This window comes from Sprattus sprattus, assembly GCF_963457725.1.
Source record: "Sprattus sprattus genome assembly, chromosome: 5".
Lineage (NCBI taxonomy): Eukaryota > Metazoa > Chordata > Actinopteri > Clupeiformes > Clupeidae > Sprattus > Sprattus sprattus.
The window spans coordinates 34,301,362-34,321,125 of record NC_137924.1 but is presented as its reverse complement, the minus strand read 5'-3'; the positions used below and the strand labels follow the sequence as shown (position 1 = coordinate 34,321,125).

The 19,764-nt window shown below is 42.5% G+C and overlaps 1 protein-coding gene across 1 annotated transcript; it reads right to left on the bottom strand.

Annotated features, from left to right (window-relative positions):
• Nucleotides 1–1,556: 1,556 nt before the first annotated feature.
• mpx (myeloid-specific peroxidase) lies at nucleotides 1,557–14,106 on the bottom strand (the record flags this gene model as incomplete). The annotated part of the gene is made up of 14 exons (XM_080839997.1): nucleotides 1,557–1,996; nucleotides 2,156–2,200; nucleotides 8,740–8,939; nucleotides 9,108–9,345; nucleotides 9,583–9,753; nucleotides 10,080–10,338; nucleotides 10,499–10,659; nucleotides 12,078–12,441; nucleotides 12,564–12,770; nucleotides 12,866–12,995; nucleotides 13,187–13,319; nucleotides 13,429–13,604; nucleotides 13,747–13,831; nucleotides 14,037–14,106. The coding sequence occupies 14 exons, from the start codon at nucleotides 14,104–14,106 to the stop codon at nucleotides 1,557–1,559; spliced, it is 2,679 nt and encodes an 892-aa protein (XP_080696123.1).
• Between the last annotated feature and the right edge of the window lie 5,658 nt (nucleotides 14,107–19,764).

Here is a 19,764-nt window from a genome sequence, read left to right as displayed (position 1 = left end):
TTTGGTTCCGGGGGAGATTGGTCAAGTTTACTCTGTTGGTAGTAGTGGGGATAACGGAGATCGCCCTTGTCAATCGGCAGCTGTTTTGAATATGTATTTTACTACAGGGTAATCTGATCGAAATGTATGGACTTGATATGAAGCTGTTTATATCCTGTATTATGTCCCATTTTTCTATTAGTGTTATGAAGTATACCCCCTGTTTGTAAATGGTGTTGGTCCCTGGTGTATATGTATCGGTTTTGTCAAATGTGGAGAATCTCGGGTTTACTTTGATAAAGAGAGAGTTGAGAGAAGAGCTGCTGTTTTTTTGCCCTCTTGTGTGTGAGGCTTAGCAGATGCATACTGAAACCTGTGATATTGTTTGTCTTCACTAGGGTTAACCTTTGTCTGGTGATTGTGAATCATTTTTGACCTGCTTTATTCAATTTATAAAGCTCTTTAACCTACTCTGCCTCTGAGTTGTGGTCAGACCCACCCGCACACGGCGACACCGCTCAGTCCCGTTACACCAGTTCCTTGTGGTTTTCTGTTTTATTTCTAATTCTTTGTCCATGCCTGTATATCCTTGAACTTGATTCTAGACCAGTGTTTTTTTACCTGTGAACTTTTGGATAACTGAGTTTGACCTGTTTCTCAATTGTGGCTTTCTCTACTGGAATGTACTGTAGAACTTCTACTTAGTAAACACACTGCGTTTTGGTGTCAACCTTTATTCATCACAGTCTTAAACTTAACCATGATAATTAAATAAGATTAAGTCTAAACAAAATATAAGAACAATGGGCCTCTTTCTCGAACGCAGTTAAGAAGAATTTTAAAAGGAATTTCCTCTGAACTCCACTTACGATGTTTGAGGGACAAATTTGTCATTCATGAAAGTTTTGTCATCTGGGATTCTTTCTGAACTTAGACCAGAATTTCAGAACGCTAAATAGCAATAGTGAATCGTTTTCTTCAATGCAATTCCTCAAAAAATACCAGCTGCCCCATGGGACTGCTCCGTGTTAGAAGGATTAAAGGCTGAATTTGTGAGATCATTGGTGATTGTGTTCACATCAACTCTACAGACATCCTCGGATTTCAATAATTATAGTAATAATAAATGCAAGAATATTTGTATCATTAACAATTACGTTCACTTTTATAGTCATGATTCTACGAGGCATCGTGATATCCTAAAATAAATAACAGCACTACACGAACACGACAAATGTAAGTAAATAACTAAATAAGCACTAAACTCATTCGGGTGGATATAGCCATAGTGGAATAGAAAGGACACATCTATATTCTGCAACAGTACCTCCACCTCTGCACCGGTTAAGTTAGGTCTGCGTTTACTGACCTAACAACACAAGATCAGATTCTCACAAAGACTCTTCTGTGCTGTTTCTGATGATCAAGTATAAAAACAATAATGAGAGTATGTGGAGAATTTATTTTGGAACACGCTGATGAAAATATTAACATGCATGTGTGTGAGCTAGTGAGTTTATTAGCATGCCTGTGTGCGTGATATAGAATTACAGAATGCAGAATGTTTTCTTCTTCCCTCAGACGGTAAAAAGGATGTGTCCAGAAAAGAAACTCTCTGAGAGAAGTCCAGGTCCCCTTTTGGTGGCCTCCAGCCACACCTGATCCCCCTGCCCCAGCTGCACCACAGTGTCCCCGGTGTAGTTGATCCGACGGTCCACATTGGAGGAGAAGGCGGTCATCACCACCGACCCGTTTCGCATCAGCTGCAGGCTGCCCACATTCCGAAATGCTATGCAGAAGAACTCAAACTGGTAAACGCCAGACACCTGGCAAGTGAACCTGCCTGTTTCTGTGCTGTAGTGGTTCTGGCCGTTGTAGGTGACCCGTCGGAAGCGGAGGACATTGCTGTAGAAGGGGATGGAGTCCCCGAGGCTAACAGAGAAAGCAGAATGGGGCTGCTGGCTGATGCTGCCAGGGGGCCCAGGGGGACCCCTTAGACCCTGGGACCCTGAGGGACCTGCCGAGTAACACAGGTATGGTCAATTTCACAGCTGAACATTCAGTACGGCTGAAGATGGTCAGATTAAGCAAACCAGGAACATCACAAGAGCACATGGATTCCATAATTTCTTCCTGAAGCAATATGTGATTGAATCAATGGTTATGTCTACATTACCTCGTTCCCCTGGAGGTCCTGGGGGCCCTGGGATAGGCTCTGTGCCTGGATTTGCAGAAATTATGAAAATGTTCATTGACATTGATTGACATTTTCCTTTATCTAATCTGCCAATCTGTAATCTGGCACTAAATCAATAATTCAAGATGTTGATTATCAAAAGAATGTGGCCTGTTAAGATGTGATTGCATAATCTGTGCAAATATAACATGCATAAATAAATCCTCGCTAACCTCATTTCCATTGTTGAGAATGTGATTATCAACCTTGCCCGGAAGGTCAAAAGAGCCATATGTCAACTAACAATGTGGCTACTTATCACAGTCATGTTTGTCCTTCTCCATTTGGCTCATTATTAAAATACAGAAGGAACACCGGAAGTACCAGGGAGAAGGCATGCAGTGGTGGATTCCTAATGACAATCTAATAAAAATATGTTGTCTGTTTGTGAGGGACTATACATGTCAAATGCGTGCACGGTCGCCAGTCCTCTAGAGCAGGGGTTTTCAACCAGGGGTCCGCGGCCTCCTGGTGGTCCGCGACGGCATTGAAGGGGGTCCGCGACATGAGCCTATGTTGATCAGTTCACCATTAAATATTTTTTTTTATATTGATATTTTCTTTCTCAAATAAGATATTCATATCCTATTCATACCCATATTCAGCGAAGAAATTACACTGACAAGTGCTACAGGCAGAATATCTGTGCGGGGGGAGGGGGCGTGGCGACGGGGGCGGTTACAAACACGCGCGCAGGTACATCAGTGGGCCACGAATACTTTATAGTCAGAATGATGGTCCCTGGGACAAAACCAGTTGAAAACCCCTGCTCTAGAGGGCGACACTCATCCTAGAGCACCTAGCACTAACCTTTTCTTTTACACTGGGCTACACCTGCGGTGATCACCACTTCCTGGGTGTCTTTCCCATAGATATGTATAGGCTAGATGTCTTACGGCAGTGTCGGGGCCCACAAACAAGTCTTCATGAGAGAAGAGGGAACAAGAGAAAGTGTACGCTCGCTCACCCATAACATTGTGTTGGTGGTGGTATGTACTTTTTAAATAACCATAACTGGCTCAATTTTCAACCGATTTTTTTACGGTTTGGTTTATCATAAACGTCAGAGATGTAGTTATGACACTGCATACTAATGAATAATTATGTTATTTTCTAAGAAAATATCCATTTGAGCAAGTTATGGTTATTTAAAAAGTACATACCACTACCGACACAATGTTATAGGTGAGCGAGCTCCCGCAGCAAGATGGCCGCCATGTGGGGACGTTTGACTCTGTTGGCCGGAAACCCGGACGAAACATCTAGCCCTTATATACAGCCGCGGAAAAAATTAAGAGACCACTTCAAAATTATCAGTTTCTCTGGTTTTACTATTTATTGGTATGTGTTAAAGTAAAATGTACATTTTAGTTTTATTCTATAACCTACTGGCAACATTCCTACCAAATTTCAAATAAAAATATTGTCATTTAGATCATTTATTTGCAGAAAAATGACAATTGGTCAAAATAGCAAAAAAGATGCACCCTGTAAGCAAAATGACGTCCCCTAGACGTCCCGTAATGGTCTCTCTGAACGTTCTAAAAACGTAAATGTGTATGGTTCCCGTGACAACTTTAGGACGTTTTGCACGACGTTCCAAGACCGTCCCGAGGACGTTGCGGTGACAACTGGGAAACGTTTTCTATAGGTCCTGGGGACGTTATGCAGGACGTTGCAAGCACCTCCCGAGGGCATTGTGGTTACGTCTGGGGAACGTGTTTCTATAGGTCCTGGGGACGTTCTGCAGGAAGTTGCAAGAACGTCCTGAGGGCATTGTGGTGACATCTACAAAACCTATTTTAGACGTCCTGGGTACGTTATTCAAGGATGCACCGCGGACGTAGCAGGCACGACCGTTTTTGCTGAGCTAAATGAAGAAAATAAAATAATAATAGATCGCGGAGCCGTCATTTTGCTTACAGTGCGCACACACACACAAGTTCATTTATATTACACATTTCATATGATATGCATAGACACAGACACACACGATTACAAACTTGATTGCGGGCATGGGAATTGAACCGTAAACCTTCCTATTACTAAACGAGATCGCTACCTACTGTCCTAACACTGTCTGATTACTATAGTGCCACTTTAACAGCTTTATCACAGTGTGAGACAGCCAACAAACTTAGTCTTTTTTTCCGAGGGTTTGAGGAAAAGCATATTGTAGCAATCTCAGTCACTACGCATTGAGGGTTTTCCGTAATGATTCCTTTTTTAATTAACATCCATGGCACATCACGGACGTGCGGGCAGGGAGGCAGAATAACTAGCCAAACTAAGAATGATGAAATAAAATAAATATGAATGCTTCTGTACTGATCTGTGCTATAAATGTAATGTCTGCATGATTCCAATACAATGCATACATAGGAAGGTGACCAAGTGTCTAGCTTTAACATATTGAGCTTTCCACAGGCCTTCAAAGATGGTGCAACAGAACGAAGAGCTCACCGGTCAAATTGTCTGATTGGAATTTCTTTAAAAATCCCGTCTCGCAAACACAATTTTGACAACAATCCTAATATTACGTAAGGCCTATAAAGCAAACGTGCACTGCCCTTATTATGTTTAAAAGGAACAGGCTAATCTGCCGTTAGAAAGTTATTTAACAACACGCATATGCTGCATTTTAAAGCGCAAACCCTCGGTTTCAAACGAGGAGCGAACTGAGTGAGAAGGATCCAACATGGCCAAGCAGACTAGCCTTAAAAGCTTTTTTTCAGAGGCCAAAAACATCTGATGAGGGTAAACCTTCTGACGAGGATGAACCTGTAATACCTGCAGTGTTGCGCGTTTCCTTTTATTACCGTGCGTGAGCGCGCGGAAGAGCCGAGAGCGGTATTGCAGACAGAGATTTTGAAAAATTATAGCACTCGCCTCATATTGAAAATTGGAGCTGTGAACGTAGTTCAAAATTATGAATTATCAACAATGAACTGAGCAAGTTCATGTAGAAAGTGAACTTTCCAAACACTGAATACCTGAAGCCCTAGATGTTCGAACAGCATCACCAAAGAAAAAGCTGAAATGTCGGGCGTTTATGTCGTTATGGAGTGACAAGTTCTCTTGGCTCAGGTGCGAGGTAATTGATAGTCACAGTAAAATGTGCAAAGGATTCACAAGAGGGTCGAATAATTTAAGAATCTCTGCTCTCATTGAACAGAGCAATGACCATGTTGCGGCGCTCATTTTAACGCCACAGCAGGTTGCGCTTAAAGGCCACTTATTGACGCGCATCAGACATAAATGTTTTGTTTCCCATTGTAAACTTAGGAAAATAAACATGTTGCATTCTAAACTACCTGATTATGTTATTATTTAAGCTATGCAGGCCGTCAGTTTTCTTCAATGGGCTAATTTAGAAGCAGAAATAGGCTAGATATTTGGCCGGCTTATCATTAAAATGTCGGGCAAATGAAAATCATTTTTCTCTAGCGGAACTTCTGGTTCAGAGAGGACCATCAGAGGACCAAATAAGAACGGTCCCTAAAAGTCCGTTTTAAGGCTCATGCGAACGTCACGCAGAGGACCTGCAGGTAAAGGTTACGGGACGTTTTTAAATGACGTCCTGGGGATGTGTGCTGAGTTACCAAATTATAACGTTCCTTAATAGTCCGTTTTAAGGCTCATGCGAACGTCACGCAGAGGACCTGCAGGTAAAGGTTACGGGACGTCATTAAATGACGTCCTGGGGACGTGTGCTGAGTGACCAAATTATAACGTTCCTTAATAGTCCGTTTTAAGGCTCATGCGAACGTCACGCAGAGGACCTGCAGGTAAAGGTTACGGGACGTTTTTAAATGACGTCCTGGGGATGTGTGCTGAGTTACCAAATTATAACGTTCCTTAATAGTCCGTTTTAAGGCTCATGCGAACGTCACGCAGAGGACCTGCAGGTAAAGGTTACGGGACGTTTTTAAATGACGTCCTGGGGATGTGTGCTGAGTTACCAAATTATAACGTTCCTTAATAGTCCATTTTAAGGCTCATGCGAACGTCACGCAGAGGACCTGCAGGTAAAGGTTACGGGACGTCATTAAATGACGTCCTGGGGACGTGTGCTGAGTGACCAAATTATAACGTTCCTTAATAGTCCGTTTTAAGGCTCATGCGAACGTCACGCAGAGGACCTGCAGGTAAAGGTTACGGGACGTTTTTAAATGACGTCCTGGGGACGTGTGCTGAGTGACCAAATTATAACGTTCCTTAATAGTCCGTTTTAAGGCTCATGCGAACGTCACGCAGAGGACCTGCAGGTAAAGGTTATGGGACGTGTTTAAATGACGTCCTGGGGACGTGTGCTAAGTGACCAAATTATAACGTTCCTTAATAGTCCGTTTTAAGGCTCATGCGAACGTTACGCAGAGGACCTGCAGGTAAAGGTTATGGGGACGTTTTTAAATGACGTCCTGGGGAGGTGTGCTGACAGACCAATTTATAAGGTTCCCTAAAAGTCCGATTTAAGACTCATGCGAACGTCACAGAAGGACCAAACGTAGACTTGCTACGAACGTCAAAAACGTTCTGGTAACGTCCTCTAGCGAACGTTGTGGCGGGGACCAATTGGGGACGATTGGGGACCTTGCGAATGTCCTGTTAACGTCCTGGGGACGTTCCCTGTTTGCGGGGCAGTGTCTTCAGATCTCAAATAATGCAAAGAAAACAAGCTCATATTCATTTTTAAACTACACAATACTAATGCTTTAACTTAGGAAGAGTTCAGAAATCAATATTTGGTGGAATAACCTTGATTTAAAATCACAACTTTCATGTGTCTTGGCATGCTCTCCACCAGTCTTTCACATTGCCGTTGGGTGACTTTATGCTACTCCTGGCGCAAGAATTCAAGCAGCTCGGCTTCTTTTCATGGCTTGTGACCATCCATCTTCCTCTTGATCACATTTCAGAGTTTTTTTTATGGGATTCAGGTCTCGAAATTGGGCTGGCCATGACAGGGTCCCGATCTGGTGATACTCCATCCACACCTTTACTGGCCTGGCTGTGTGGCATGGAGCATTGCCCTGCTGGAAAAAACACTTCTCAGAGTTGGGGAACATTGTCAGAGCAAAAGGAAGCAAGTTTTTCTTCCAGGACAACGTTGTACTTTGCTTGGCTGAGGTTTGTAAAAGACCATAAGGATTGAACCAAAGCCGACTGGAGGGTCTCCTAGTTCGTCTTCTCTGATGAGTCCAATTTCACAGTAGGTGCAAGACTCTGTGGCTTGTAGGCCTCTCCAGGTCTCCGTCTAACCATCAGACGACCATGTGTTGGGCAAAGCTGAAAATTGGACTCATCAGAGAAGACGAACTAGGAGACCCTCCAGTCCGCTTTGGTTCAATCCTTATGGTCTTTTACAAACCTCAGCCAGGCAAAGTACAACGTTGTCCCGGAAGAAAAACTTGCTTCCTTTTGCTCTGACAATGTTCCCCAACTCTGAGAAGTGTTTTTTCCAGCAGGGCAATGCTCCATGCCACACAGCCAGGCCAGTAAAGGTGTGGATGGAGTATCACCAGATCAGGACCCTGTCATGGCCAGCCCAATTTCGAGACCTGAATCCCATAAAAAAAACTCTGAAATGTGATCAAGAGGAAGATGGATGGTCACAAGCCATGAAAAGAAGCCGAGCTGCTTGAATTCTTGCGCCAGGAGTAGCATAAAGTCACCCAACGGCAATGTGAAAGACTGGTGGAGAGCATGCCAAGACACATGAAAGTTGTGATTTTAAATCAAGGTTATTCCACCAAATATTGATTTCTGAACTCTTCCTAAGTTAAAGCATTAGTATTGTGTAGTTTAAAAATGAATATGAGCTTGTTTTCTTTGCATTATTCGAGATCTGAAGACACTGCATCTTTTTTGCTATTTTGACCAATTGTCATTTTTCTGCAAATAAATGATCTAAATGACAATATTTTTATTTGAAATTTGGTAGGAATGTTGCCAGTAGGTTATAGAATAAAACTAAAATGTACATTTTACTTTAACACACACCAATAAATAGTAAAACCAGAGAAACTGATCATTTTGAAGTGGTCTCTTAATTTTTTCCGCGGCTGTATATCTATGGTCCTTTCCTCATAACTCTGTCATGGAGTTTCGTGAGTACACTTTCCCTTGTTCCTTCTTCTCTCATGAAGACTTGTTTGTGGGCCTCAACACTGTTTGTGTAATGCTAATGTTATCACGAGTTAGCTTGGCATAAGCTAGCCGCGATTTCCCAACGCCAACGTGGATATATCTTTCCTTTGGATTATACTTTCTCTTGTGGATTACCTTTTATGGATAACCTTCTGTTGGACTAACCTTTCTATTGTGGAACTTACCTTTGTTAATTGAGACTGTTGGGTTACGAACTACTTTGCTACTGTGTGGATCTGGCTAGCTAGCCTGCTCTGAAAACTGTGAATAAACTGTATTGTTGCACCTGACTTGCAATCTGCGTGTGTGCATGAAAATCCCTGCTTTATGATACACACATAAAAATGTGTGGTTCATCTTTAATGTCCACTCACCTGTCTCCAACCATGGACGGAGGTCGAATGGGGGGATATCATTACATTTGATGTAGCCTGAACCTCGGGGTCTAAAGATGAAGGGGTTGCTGGGCACATCTCCAATGCCTGTGTTATCACAGATAATGCGGGCCAGGGAGACAGAGGCCAGTGAGGTCTTCTGTGCCCTTGTGAACACCCCCTGGTTCTGCCACCACAACCTGAAGACACAGAGGAGAGCTTCTAAGTGATGTGGCATCTACAGTGCATACTAAGACAATAATAATAATAATACTATAAACTTATACAGCGCTTTACTAGGTACCCAAAGACGCTTGATGGCGTCATGCAAATGTTGTCCCAAGTGCCGAATTCCCTCTCTGTCTCACCTGTCCCCATCGCGAATATTTTGAAACTGTTTGGCAATGAGGCAGGCGAAAAGGGGTCCCACGCGGCCTCCAGGCACAAAAAGCTCAGCCACACCGCCAATCCAAATGTCAATGTTGTCAGGAGATCCATACAGCTCCAGGAGCCGACGTGCCAGGTCTGGGTTATTCAAGACCTGAGCCAGCTCTGCCTGTGTCTTAGGAGTGGAGAGACCACAGAACCGGCGCCATGTGTTATAGCCTGGAGTGAGAGAAAGAGAGGGACAATGAGTGACAGTACTTTTGTATTGGCATATATGACATAACATTTTCATCTAGTGACTACTGAGCAGACAAGCCATGGGCAGAGAAAAAATGTGAACCTCACTAATATTTTTCAGAGAACCAATGACCTTGGTGGTTTCATGTTGACTAGTTAGGCACAAAATGTTTGTAATATCTCTACAACACAGTAAAGTTATAATGTTTAGCGCAGTACCAGGTAGGGCGTGGTCACGGCCTCGCTGGAGGTTAAGGGAGCCCAGGTCCAAAGCCAGACGACTGGTAAACTTGAAGAGCTTCTCCCGAATGGCATCCACCATCATGTGGTCCTGGGTGTTTAGCTTAGCCGGTCTCCCCACCAGCCCCCGGATCAGAGGATCAACACCACCTGTAGGGGGGGGGGGAGGGTTGAGGGTTTTTAATGCTCTGGAAATCAGCAGAGGTCTTCACAGCAGACTATACATGGCTGGAAATGTAGAGCTTTAACAGACTGTGACAGGTAAATGGTTCCAATGAAATATTACATTTCAGAGGTTAATATAATTAACAGTGATGATTTAATTAGCTCTCCGCTTTCAAATATCAGATCTCCAATATATGTGGGTAGTGTCTGTAATGGTCGTAAACAATGTCATATAAGAGGAGGCAAATGCGATCATGTTTAGTTTAATCCATCAAATATGAAGGTCTATTAATGGAGAGGCTCATACCAACCTTCAAAGACCACCCTCCATGGGGTAGAGAAGGCTTTGAAGAGGGGCACGCTGGGAAACTGGGGGTGATCCTGGTAGTTTTCATCCAGACGAAACATCAGAGGCTGGATGGTGTTGTGGGCAAAGCGATAGGCAGCAGTGGCGAATACGTTGGAGATGCTTGGGTCCACACTGTCGTTGTAGCCAGAGTATGTGCCCAGATAACGGTTGTGCGCCTCTGGGCCAATGATGTGCAAAAGGTAGTCACGGTACACAATGACCTGGAATAGCACAGGTGTGAATGGGTTGGATGGAGAGGCAGAGAGAAAAAGAGAAATAAAGAGGAAAAGAAAGCTGTAGGAAAATTTGGACAGTTAAAAAGCGTTTTAAAAATAGGGTGTTAGAGGAGAAGGCACATGGATGCATGGTTGGTAAACCTACCTGATGGTAGCCACCCAGGATCTTGCGGGCTTCCTGGTAGAGTGTCTCACTGCTCCAGTGGGGGTTGAGCTGCCGCAGGGCCCGGGCCAGGCGGTTGTGCTCCCGCAAGAACATAGTGTGCAGAGATGTCAGGCCAATGTTCTCATCAACACGTGAATCACCTGTGCACAACCAGCAGATGGGGAGATGGTTGTCAGGAAGCTTGTAGAAGAAAAGAAGCCATTATGTGTGTGTGTGTGTGTATGTGTTTGTGTGTGTGTGTGTTTGCCCCGCGTGTGTATGTGAGTGTGCCTGCAAGTGTGTGTGTGTGTGCGTGTTCGTTTGTGTGTGTGCACGCACACTTGTGTGTGTTTGTGTGTATGTGGACCTTGTTTGTATGTAGGCTAAGTATGTCTGTGTGATTAAGTGAGTGTGTGAGTAAGTTATAGTAAGAGTTTTGTGTTTCTGCCGCTGATGCCATTTAGGGGGCCCTGCCCCTTTAGACATGATATACCATCTAAACTTGCAAAATATGGTATAAAGATCTGGGCTGCCTCTGTGATGCGACTTCCTCATATGCTTGAACTTACAAATCTACATAGGGTAACCTGATGAGGACACCCTGAGAAAAATCAAGGAATGAGAGTTGTCCTGGACATGGCTCAGGGACTCAGTGGACACAACATCACATGCTAATTTAGTTTTACATCCTACAAGCTGGGACAGGAGCTGACCATGGTGGGAACAATAAGGATAAACAGATCTGAGCTCCCACCCCAACTGCTGCCTACAAAGAACAGGCCTGTCAACTCTTCTAAATGTATGTACACGGCTGACACGTCCCTGGTATCCTATGTGCCAAAGAAACGCAAGAATGTTGTACTCATGAGTACACTACACACGGATGGGAGCATCTCTGGCCTGGAGCATCAAAAACCAGATATCATCATGGATTATAATGCCACAAAAGGTGGGGTGGACAACATGGACAAGCTGGTGTCTGCCTACAGCTGCAAAAGGAGGACCCTACACTGGCCACTGCCGATTTTATTTTACATATTGGACATCTTGGCGTACAATGCCTTTGTCACCTGGATGGCACTGAACCCGGATTGGAAGAGAGGGAAGCTCCAGAGGATAAGCCTTTTTCTCAAGGAACTGGGGAAACCTTTAAACCCTGAGAAGACAACATGTTTCAAGAATCTCAGCCTCTGAAGCCACAATCAGGAGGATTCAGGAGGACGATGCTGGTGCCCCAACCACCCATATTGAGCTATGTAAACTGACCTGTTTTCAAATTAAATTCACATAAATCAAACAGTTATGAAAACCCTTGCTTCATTTGTAAATTGAATACATACGAAATCATTTTTTTTAAAACATTTTTTAAAACAGGTAGCACTTAAATTCATAAATGTGATATAACAAAGCTAAAGGGCCAATATTAACCATATTTGCTGTTCATATTGCTTGTAATTGAGATGAAGTAAACATCTGTTGAGTATTTTACCCAAAACATTGTTTGTACTGAATTAAACACCCAAACACCGCAATACCTTCTGTGTAACAAAAAAATGAATACCATACAAGGGTTAATTACCCGCCACAAAACAGGGTACTTCCTCAGCAGTGGTATCATTGGTGATGTGTTTGCGTGTAGCACACATGTTTCCCTCCACACTCGAGAAGGGCAGCAGCTCGCGGTTGCCTGATGAGTCACGGAACCTGTCGTTGACACGCAGCAGACCTCCGTCATTGGTGAGGTTGCGCAAATGACGAGCCAGGCTGTCATCTGAGCCGTACACCTGGCCCACATCCACGTAGGCTGTCAGTGAATTGATTTGCTCACGAACATTGGCCTGTCCGCCGAACAGAAAGGCAGTATTTCCGGAGCCACAGGCTGGAGCCGAACGGAACAATGGAATGCAGCCGTCTTGGGACAGTCTGGGATCATTGCTAGGGACCTAGGCAAAGGATGTGAAAACACATGTGTGAGAGAGAGAGAGACAGAGAAAGATGGACACAGACAGACTGACTGAGAAAGAAGAGGACTCAGAGAGAGCAAGAGAAAGTGTATGTCACAAACCGGTATAGGGAAACAGGGATTGGACTGTTCACAGCTGGTGTCACAGTTCAGGCCACTGCTGAAGGAGCGTATGCTGGGCGAGTGAGGCGTGAAAGTCAGGTCATGGTCATTCCACTGACCGAAGATCGTCGCCAGGTATGATAACTCATTGTCACTCTCAACGCCATTGTCAGTGGTGCTCAGTATACGGTTGGACACCTCTCTCACCTGAGAGCAGAGAACAGAGAAAAACATGAGGGTTGAACATGAGCCACAGAGAGATCACATCATCAACACCATCATCATCAGTAGCATCATCATACCAGAGGGAGCACGACATTATTGTACAGTCTACTCCGGTCCCACCCCTTTGGCTGAGAGATGCCATCTTCATACTCAGCTGGGAGCCATCTGGCAAAAGGCGTGTTTGAAGTTCCAAGTCTTGGGTTTTTGCTGGGAATGGAAAGAGGAGCCAATAAGATACAAAGGAAACACACACCAAGTATTCCGTCTCATGTATTTTGAGCATTGACAGTCAACACCAACACTGTGGGTCAACCCCAGTAGTCTTACTTGCTTAAACTATCAAGATGTTTTTAGTCTTGGGGAGATACAGGAGTGTGGCATTGATCTGCAGTACTCACTTGTTGTTACAGAGGCTGGAGGCAGTGCGGTACTTGTTGATTAAGGGTGTCGTTCTGCACGAGGGGGACTGGACACGGCCAGCACAGCCTGTGAGACGCTCAATGAGCTGGAGTTCGTCCTCTGTGATCAAGTCTGAAAGACGAAGATACAGTGAGTCCTGTGATCACCATACTTGGAAGGACATTTTTGTGACGATATGGATGAGTCAGAGAATGCAAGTGATGTTTTGCTCATGTCTGACCTGTGGCATTGATGGATCTCTTGTGAATGTGATGGGCCTTCTCGTGGATAAGACCCAGGGCGATGTCCATGGTATCAGCGGCCCGCACTGCATTTCGGGTATCCCGTGCTGGCTGCTTCATCAGTCGCAGAATATCTGAGGGACGGATGTCCTCCCTGCGCACTCTCCTCAGACTCCTACAGGGATGGGACAAGACATAGCCACAGCCATTTATGTCAAGCATTTGTCAGTGTATCAACTTGAATCACACCTAAAATGGAAAAACAGTGACATTTTTTAAGGAATGTAGTGTAGTGTACAGCAGAATTTTATACTTACTCTTCACGTGAATACTTGTAAGCCCCATCCACAATCTCCTTGGCCTCTTCAATAGCTTCTAGTATGAAAGGTCGACCAGGGCTTTCTGTGAATAAGGCAAATTGATAAGTTCTTATGCACATCCATTGGTTTGACCAGCAGGGTAACAGCATGAACCAAGGTTAACTATCACCTTGTTTAATGTCATTGATGACAGAAATTACGCAACGGAATAATACATTTATGAATAATTAAGTTTTTTTTAGGAAGTTATGCAGGATTCTTTAATATTGCTTGATTAAATAACTTACCATCTGAGCCATCACACCAGCCTAGCAACACACAGAGCCCAATGGCTGCCAGTAAAGTACACAGATTCATATCTGAAACAAAAGAAAAGTGAGAGTGATTGGTGCATACATATCAATATGCATTCCCTATTGGCTTAATGGAAGACACTATCCTTCTTTACCCTGTGTCACATCTCAAACCTATAGTTCAGTTTCAGTGGAAGTGACTTTGCAGTGACAATGCAATTGAATTACTTTAATGTATATAGCAGAAACTGATTGTCTGTCTTTAACCACTCATCTGATCCTCATATAGTCTTATCTACACATTATACCGGTGTGTAGAAGTTTAGTTTTTCATACTGATTTTTTTTGGCTATGTCTTTGCTTCTTAAATTGTGTCTATGAAAGACTAAGAGATATCTTTTAAACATACAAATTATCTGCAATGTGCAATGAATCACATTTTATATTGCCATATAGTTGCAAACTGCCATATAGCAGTAGATAATAATACATTACTTGTTTCCATCTGGTTTCAAGCCACATTGTTTAATGTGGCACATAGATTAGTCTGATATTAGAGAATGCTTCTAAGAGCATCTATAATATACTTCACTTTGAAGGTCTGAACAGTCATGCAAACGGCTGACTTAAAACGATTCAAAGATGAAAAATGAAAACCCTAATATCTATAGCTGTGATGCTGCAACATTATGTATACTTGTTCATATTGACTCAAAAACACTTCAAAATCATCTGATATGAATAGCACAATCCATCACAACCTTACCTGTACAGCCTTGAGTCTGAATCTTGTTGAATGTTGGTTGGTAAGGTTGAATGTGGAGTGTGTTCTGGGGTAAACCTCTCCCTGACTTTATACAGTTTTGATCCTAGAGCCTTGCCCCCAGCAAACTTTGTGAGAAAGGTTTGTCGTGTTAAGAGTAGTTCCTGCTTCCTATTAATCAGTCTTCTATTGACTGGTTTCCCGTCAGTGATAACAGCATTTTCTAAGTATGCTTTTTGATTATAGATCCTTCTTTGATGGCCCTGGTAAATTGGAACTTGAAGCTGATCATAAAATTACACAAATATCAGAGGGTGTCTGGCCAGTTGTAGCCAGTGTTAAGATTATGTAATCCCTAGTTATAGAGTAATTCTAATTTTGTATGATTTCTACAAATACATTTGATTGATTTCAGACTTTTTCAGACATTGACTCTCATCTAAGCATTTGGTTTTAGATGTGAGTGCTACTTTTCAGTTTTCTTTTCAATATATGTGCATATGTGACGTCTCATTGCCCTTGTTTTCTTGTACTTACCTACAATTTGTGTTGTGATAGGCCAATTTGTTTGCAAAAACTGAAACACCTCATGTGCAGTACGTGTATGACGTATTGAACCTCCACTAATTCTTTACCAGATAAACCCATGTTCATTGTTCTCCTTGGGCAAATAACTGTACAGATAGCCTCAATGAGTAATCAATTTTAATTAGACCCAAAGTGTTCTTGCAGCTTGCTTTGTAAGCCTGATGTTGTTTCATGCATTAATCACATTTGTGTTGCAATATAATTTATTTGTTTGGAAACATGATTAGCGTAAAGAGAACTAGTCAATTTCATTTGAAAATATCACAATGCACTGCAACCCAAACAAGACAAAGGGCAGGATAGACTGAAGATTTTACTTGTCACAAAGGTAAACAGACCCTTTACCATGCCTGTATGTAGGAACCTCTTATCTTCCCTCATTTTTAAGACATTTGTGTCTTGGAAGTGCTCCACTGCGGTCAACGTAGACAGCTCACAGAGACGCCAAAACAAACAAATTCAAATCTGACAGCCATTGCCTCAGGACACTTTGTGATGACCTCAGCACTTGAGCCTGAGGTGTGGATTATTGTTGTGTCTTATCTTGGGTGGGTAAATAGTGACACGTTCCAGGTTCAGATCAGGATGCAGGTAGCCTGGATACCAGCCCAAACCCTGCCCACAAAATGTTTGTTTTGGGAAGTTTGGTCTGGCGCTGACCGATTGGGGAGACAATATCAGTTTTCAGCAAAACGATCTGACCAATGAAATTGTCAGAGCGGGCTTTATACGATGATGGACAGATGATCAACCAACGCTTGAGTTGAATTAACCGATAGATTTTAAATAGTACCAAGATGGCGGCGTCTCAGCCTGTTAATGGGAAATATTTTATGTGAATTAAGCTATCTACACGACTTTTTTAATGTCTAAATTGACTCGGTTAGTTGTAGATGTTGAAAAGATGTTTTTGCCGTCCTTCCTACGGGATCAGGTAAAAGTTTAATGTATCATATGGTCATACTACGTTGCTCTGATTGGTTCTAGGTATCCAATTCAGCGAAGAGGCATTTTCTTTCCTGGTTTGTTGAAACACGCCCCATAATCTCAGCCCAATGGGTCAGGATCAGACTCATATTCTGACTAGAATTATGAGTATGACATCGTCAGGATAGGATGCAGGTACTGTATAAAGCTTTCAATTCCAGTGAAGGCCAGACAGCACACTTTTATTATTTGTATTACTTTGATTATTTTATTATTATCACATGCTTGATTTGGTGCAAGATCTGTTTCAAATGGGGAAAGATGGTATGATAGGCAACATGACAATATTGAAAATATTCTACTTATGCTAAATGACCTGGCAATAAAGCCTGTCTTACTCCTAACAAAACAGTGCATATATAACAGATAGTAGTCCCCAAACCTTTATGCCACACACATTTTTTAAAAATTATTATCACCTTCCTCACCACACATTTGGACTAGCATATCTGTGACAAAAGGTGTTTCTGGAATGATAAAAAAAATATTGCCCACACCAGTCTTGCCCTGCTTTACCTGAATTCTGAACACCTGTTCACTGTTTGCCAATTAACGGCAGGCTTTTTTAAAGACTCTGCTCCTTATGTCATTGTGAGATGGCCTGTTATAGAGACGCTACCAAACCAGTTCCTTGGGGTTTCTGTTTGATCTTTACTTCTTTGACCGTGTCTGTATATCCTTGACCTTGATTCTAGACCAGTGTTTTTGTGTTCTATTTGATAACTGAGTTTGACCTGTTTCTGACTTGTGGCTTTCTCTACTGGATTGTACTGTAGAACATTATTTAGTAAACACACTGTTTTTTGGTGTAAACCTTTATTCATCACAGTCTTTAACTTAACCATGATAATCTATTTTAAGTTTATACAAAATATAAAAACAATGCGTTTTCTTTCCAAACTATGTAACTTACTATTAAACAAGTACTTTTATGTATCTTTGGGGAACTCGATTCTTGGTGTAGGTATAAATCTCACTATTGCAGTTCAGTCTTGAAGCAAAGAAGCAAAGGCAGTAGTACTTTGGGTCAGCATCACTTTCCATGTGAAAATGTCTGTCATTTAAACTCTGCCACAGATGCCCATAGCAAAGGGTTGACCTAGGCCTAAAAAAAAATTAGTTTTGGTTCCGGTTTCCGACCGACCCTGTCAATTTATGTGCGACCCAAATTATTTTATGAGCTTGGGGAAGAAAAAAAAAAAACCCACAAATACATTTATTTTTTAGGCAGACTATAATTACGTTTTTGTACAGCACCTCTTCAGCCTGTACAAGGATGAGCGCATTCTCTCGTAAAAACAACGACTTCACGTGAGATCTGCATGCAGACGACTGGATCGTTAGCGCTTGTTATGGTTGCGTGGTCTCCATTGTTTGCCCATGCAATAGCGTGACAAAAAAAATTAGTTAGATTGGGTATGAAATCTAAAAGACCCACGATTACCAAAGCAGTATTCTTTATCTCCCTTTAATGTGCATTCATCAATTTCCATTACATGACGATGCATGTGATCGTATATGTGTGTCTGCAATGAGAATAGGGACTAATTAGCACTGCACTGAATTACTTTAACATGAGTTATTGCTAAACGATAACAATTATTACACAACTAATATTACTCGATACATAGAATAGTGGACATTACACTAGGCAACATGAATCTCATTCATAGCTCATCCAGCAGGACGAACCCACCTTTATTACAGCGAATCAACATCAGAACATAACTAAATCTCCGCTTAGCTTGCTAACTGCTACTAATAGCAACGTGCACTCATAATAAACTACCTATCACAGTCGTAACTTCATGAAACCTTTACTTTCATTATGTACGCACACACACAATGCCTCACAATGATGATTTAAGCATTCAGCTCATTGAGCGTGACAGTCACTCATTTCGGTCTTTAGTCACGCACACACATTGTATTTCTCACGCTGAAAAAAACAACTCTAGGCTGTTTAATGTGCCGCAGCGCTCAAACATGACCTGGCCGCGCTGCCCTCACCATGGAGGAATCAAGCACGTCTCCCCAAACCCCCTCGAGTTCTGCCGTGAGGTCGGAATAGCCAATCAGAAAAAATATGTATCTTTTGTATCTGGGTAAGATTTAATCCAGCAACCAATGGAAATAAAGCATCCTGGAATGACTTGACTGCAGTTAGAGAATATTTCCCAGATAATTAGCAACAGTTTTTCATGAGTGTTTGTAGCCAACACAGTTTTAGGCTACAGCCTGCCTTTTTACTATAGCTTTGACTATATATATAGACTAGCTTTGAATATATATAGCCTATAATTCGAACGAATATTAGGCAGCCCTTAATATTCAATGATGTTATTGTCATTATTTTTTGTAAATGTGTTTGCTTGAACAGTCTATTCAGATTCCAAGGTTTCTTAACACCTGGTGGAGTTGTGAATTGCGAGCTCATTAGTCATACTAGCATAAATATCCTGGCCATGGTTGCATTAATCATTGCATCTGTCTTTCAAAGATGTTAGGTAAAAAACAAATGAGCATACACATTAGGGGAGGAGATGGTGGAAGAGGAAGAGACAGTGCAGGTGGAGGAGAAAGAGACAGTGCAGGTGGAGGAGACAGAGACTGCAGGTGGTGGAGGAGGAGATGGTGGATGAGATGGTGGAAGAAACAGTGAAGGAGATGGCTAGAACAAAAGGGAGAAAAGTCCAGGAGCAGCCACCTACAAGACCTCTTTTGATAGTGAAGTGAATGGACCTCTAAATGGCCATTTATTACTGTAGGAAGCTCCAGCTCATAATAGTGGTGCTCTATCTGCCGCCAAGAGAACTCCTGTGCCCATCAAGGTGTGTGGGATGTCATAATTCAATTATTATTAACAACAACAAAACACTAATAATAATATGGGGGGGGGGGGGCATACGGCGGCATACAGTGGGCATACAGCAGGGGCGGAGCGGGTGGAATACGGCGGGCCGGGGCGTGGTCGGGGGAATATGTCACTCTTGCCTGTCTTCAAAACTTGAGAGCCCTGTATAAGGCACATAGTAGCTATGGTCAACTACTTTGCCAATGAATTGGACGAACTTGTCATTATTCACTGAAAACTTAACTGAGCAGACTGGCAATGTCGCTATCAACAGAGTTTTTCATACAGTTAACGTGCGGGAAGGCATTTTACGGCTGGTCTCTTGATTCTCCGCCATCTGCCAAATGTGTGTGTGTGTGTGTAACATTCTGGGAGTATCCATTGCTGCTGTTAAAAAAAAAAAAAAAAATCTACCTATCACTCGCTGCCACTGGAAAAATAAAATAAAATAAATTCCCTACCTACCCATGACCTCAACTGACAACCAACAGGAACCAAACTTTTTTTTTTTTTAGGCCCTATGAGAGGAC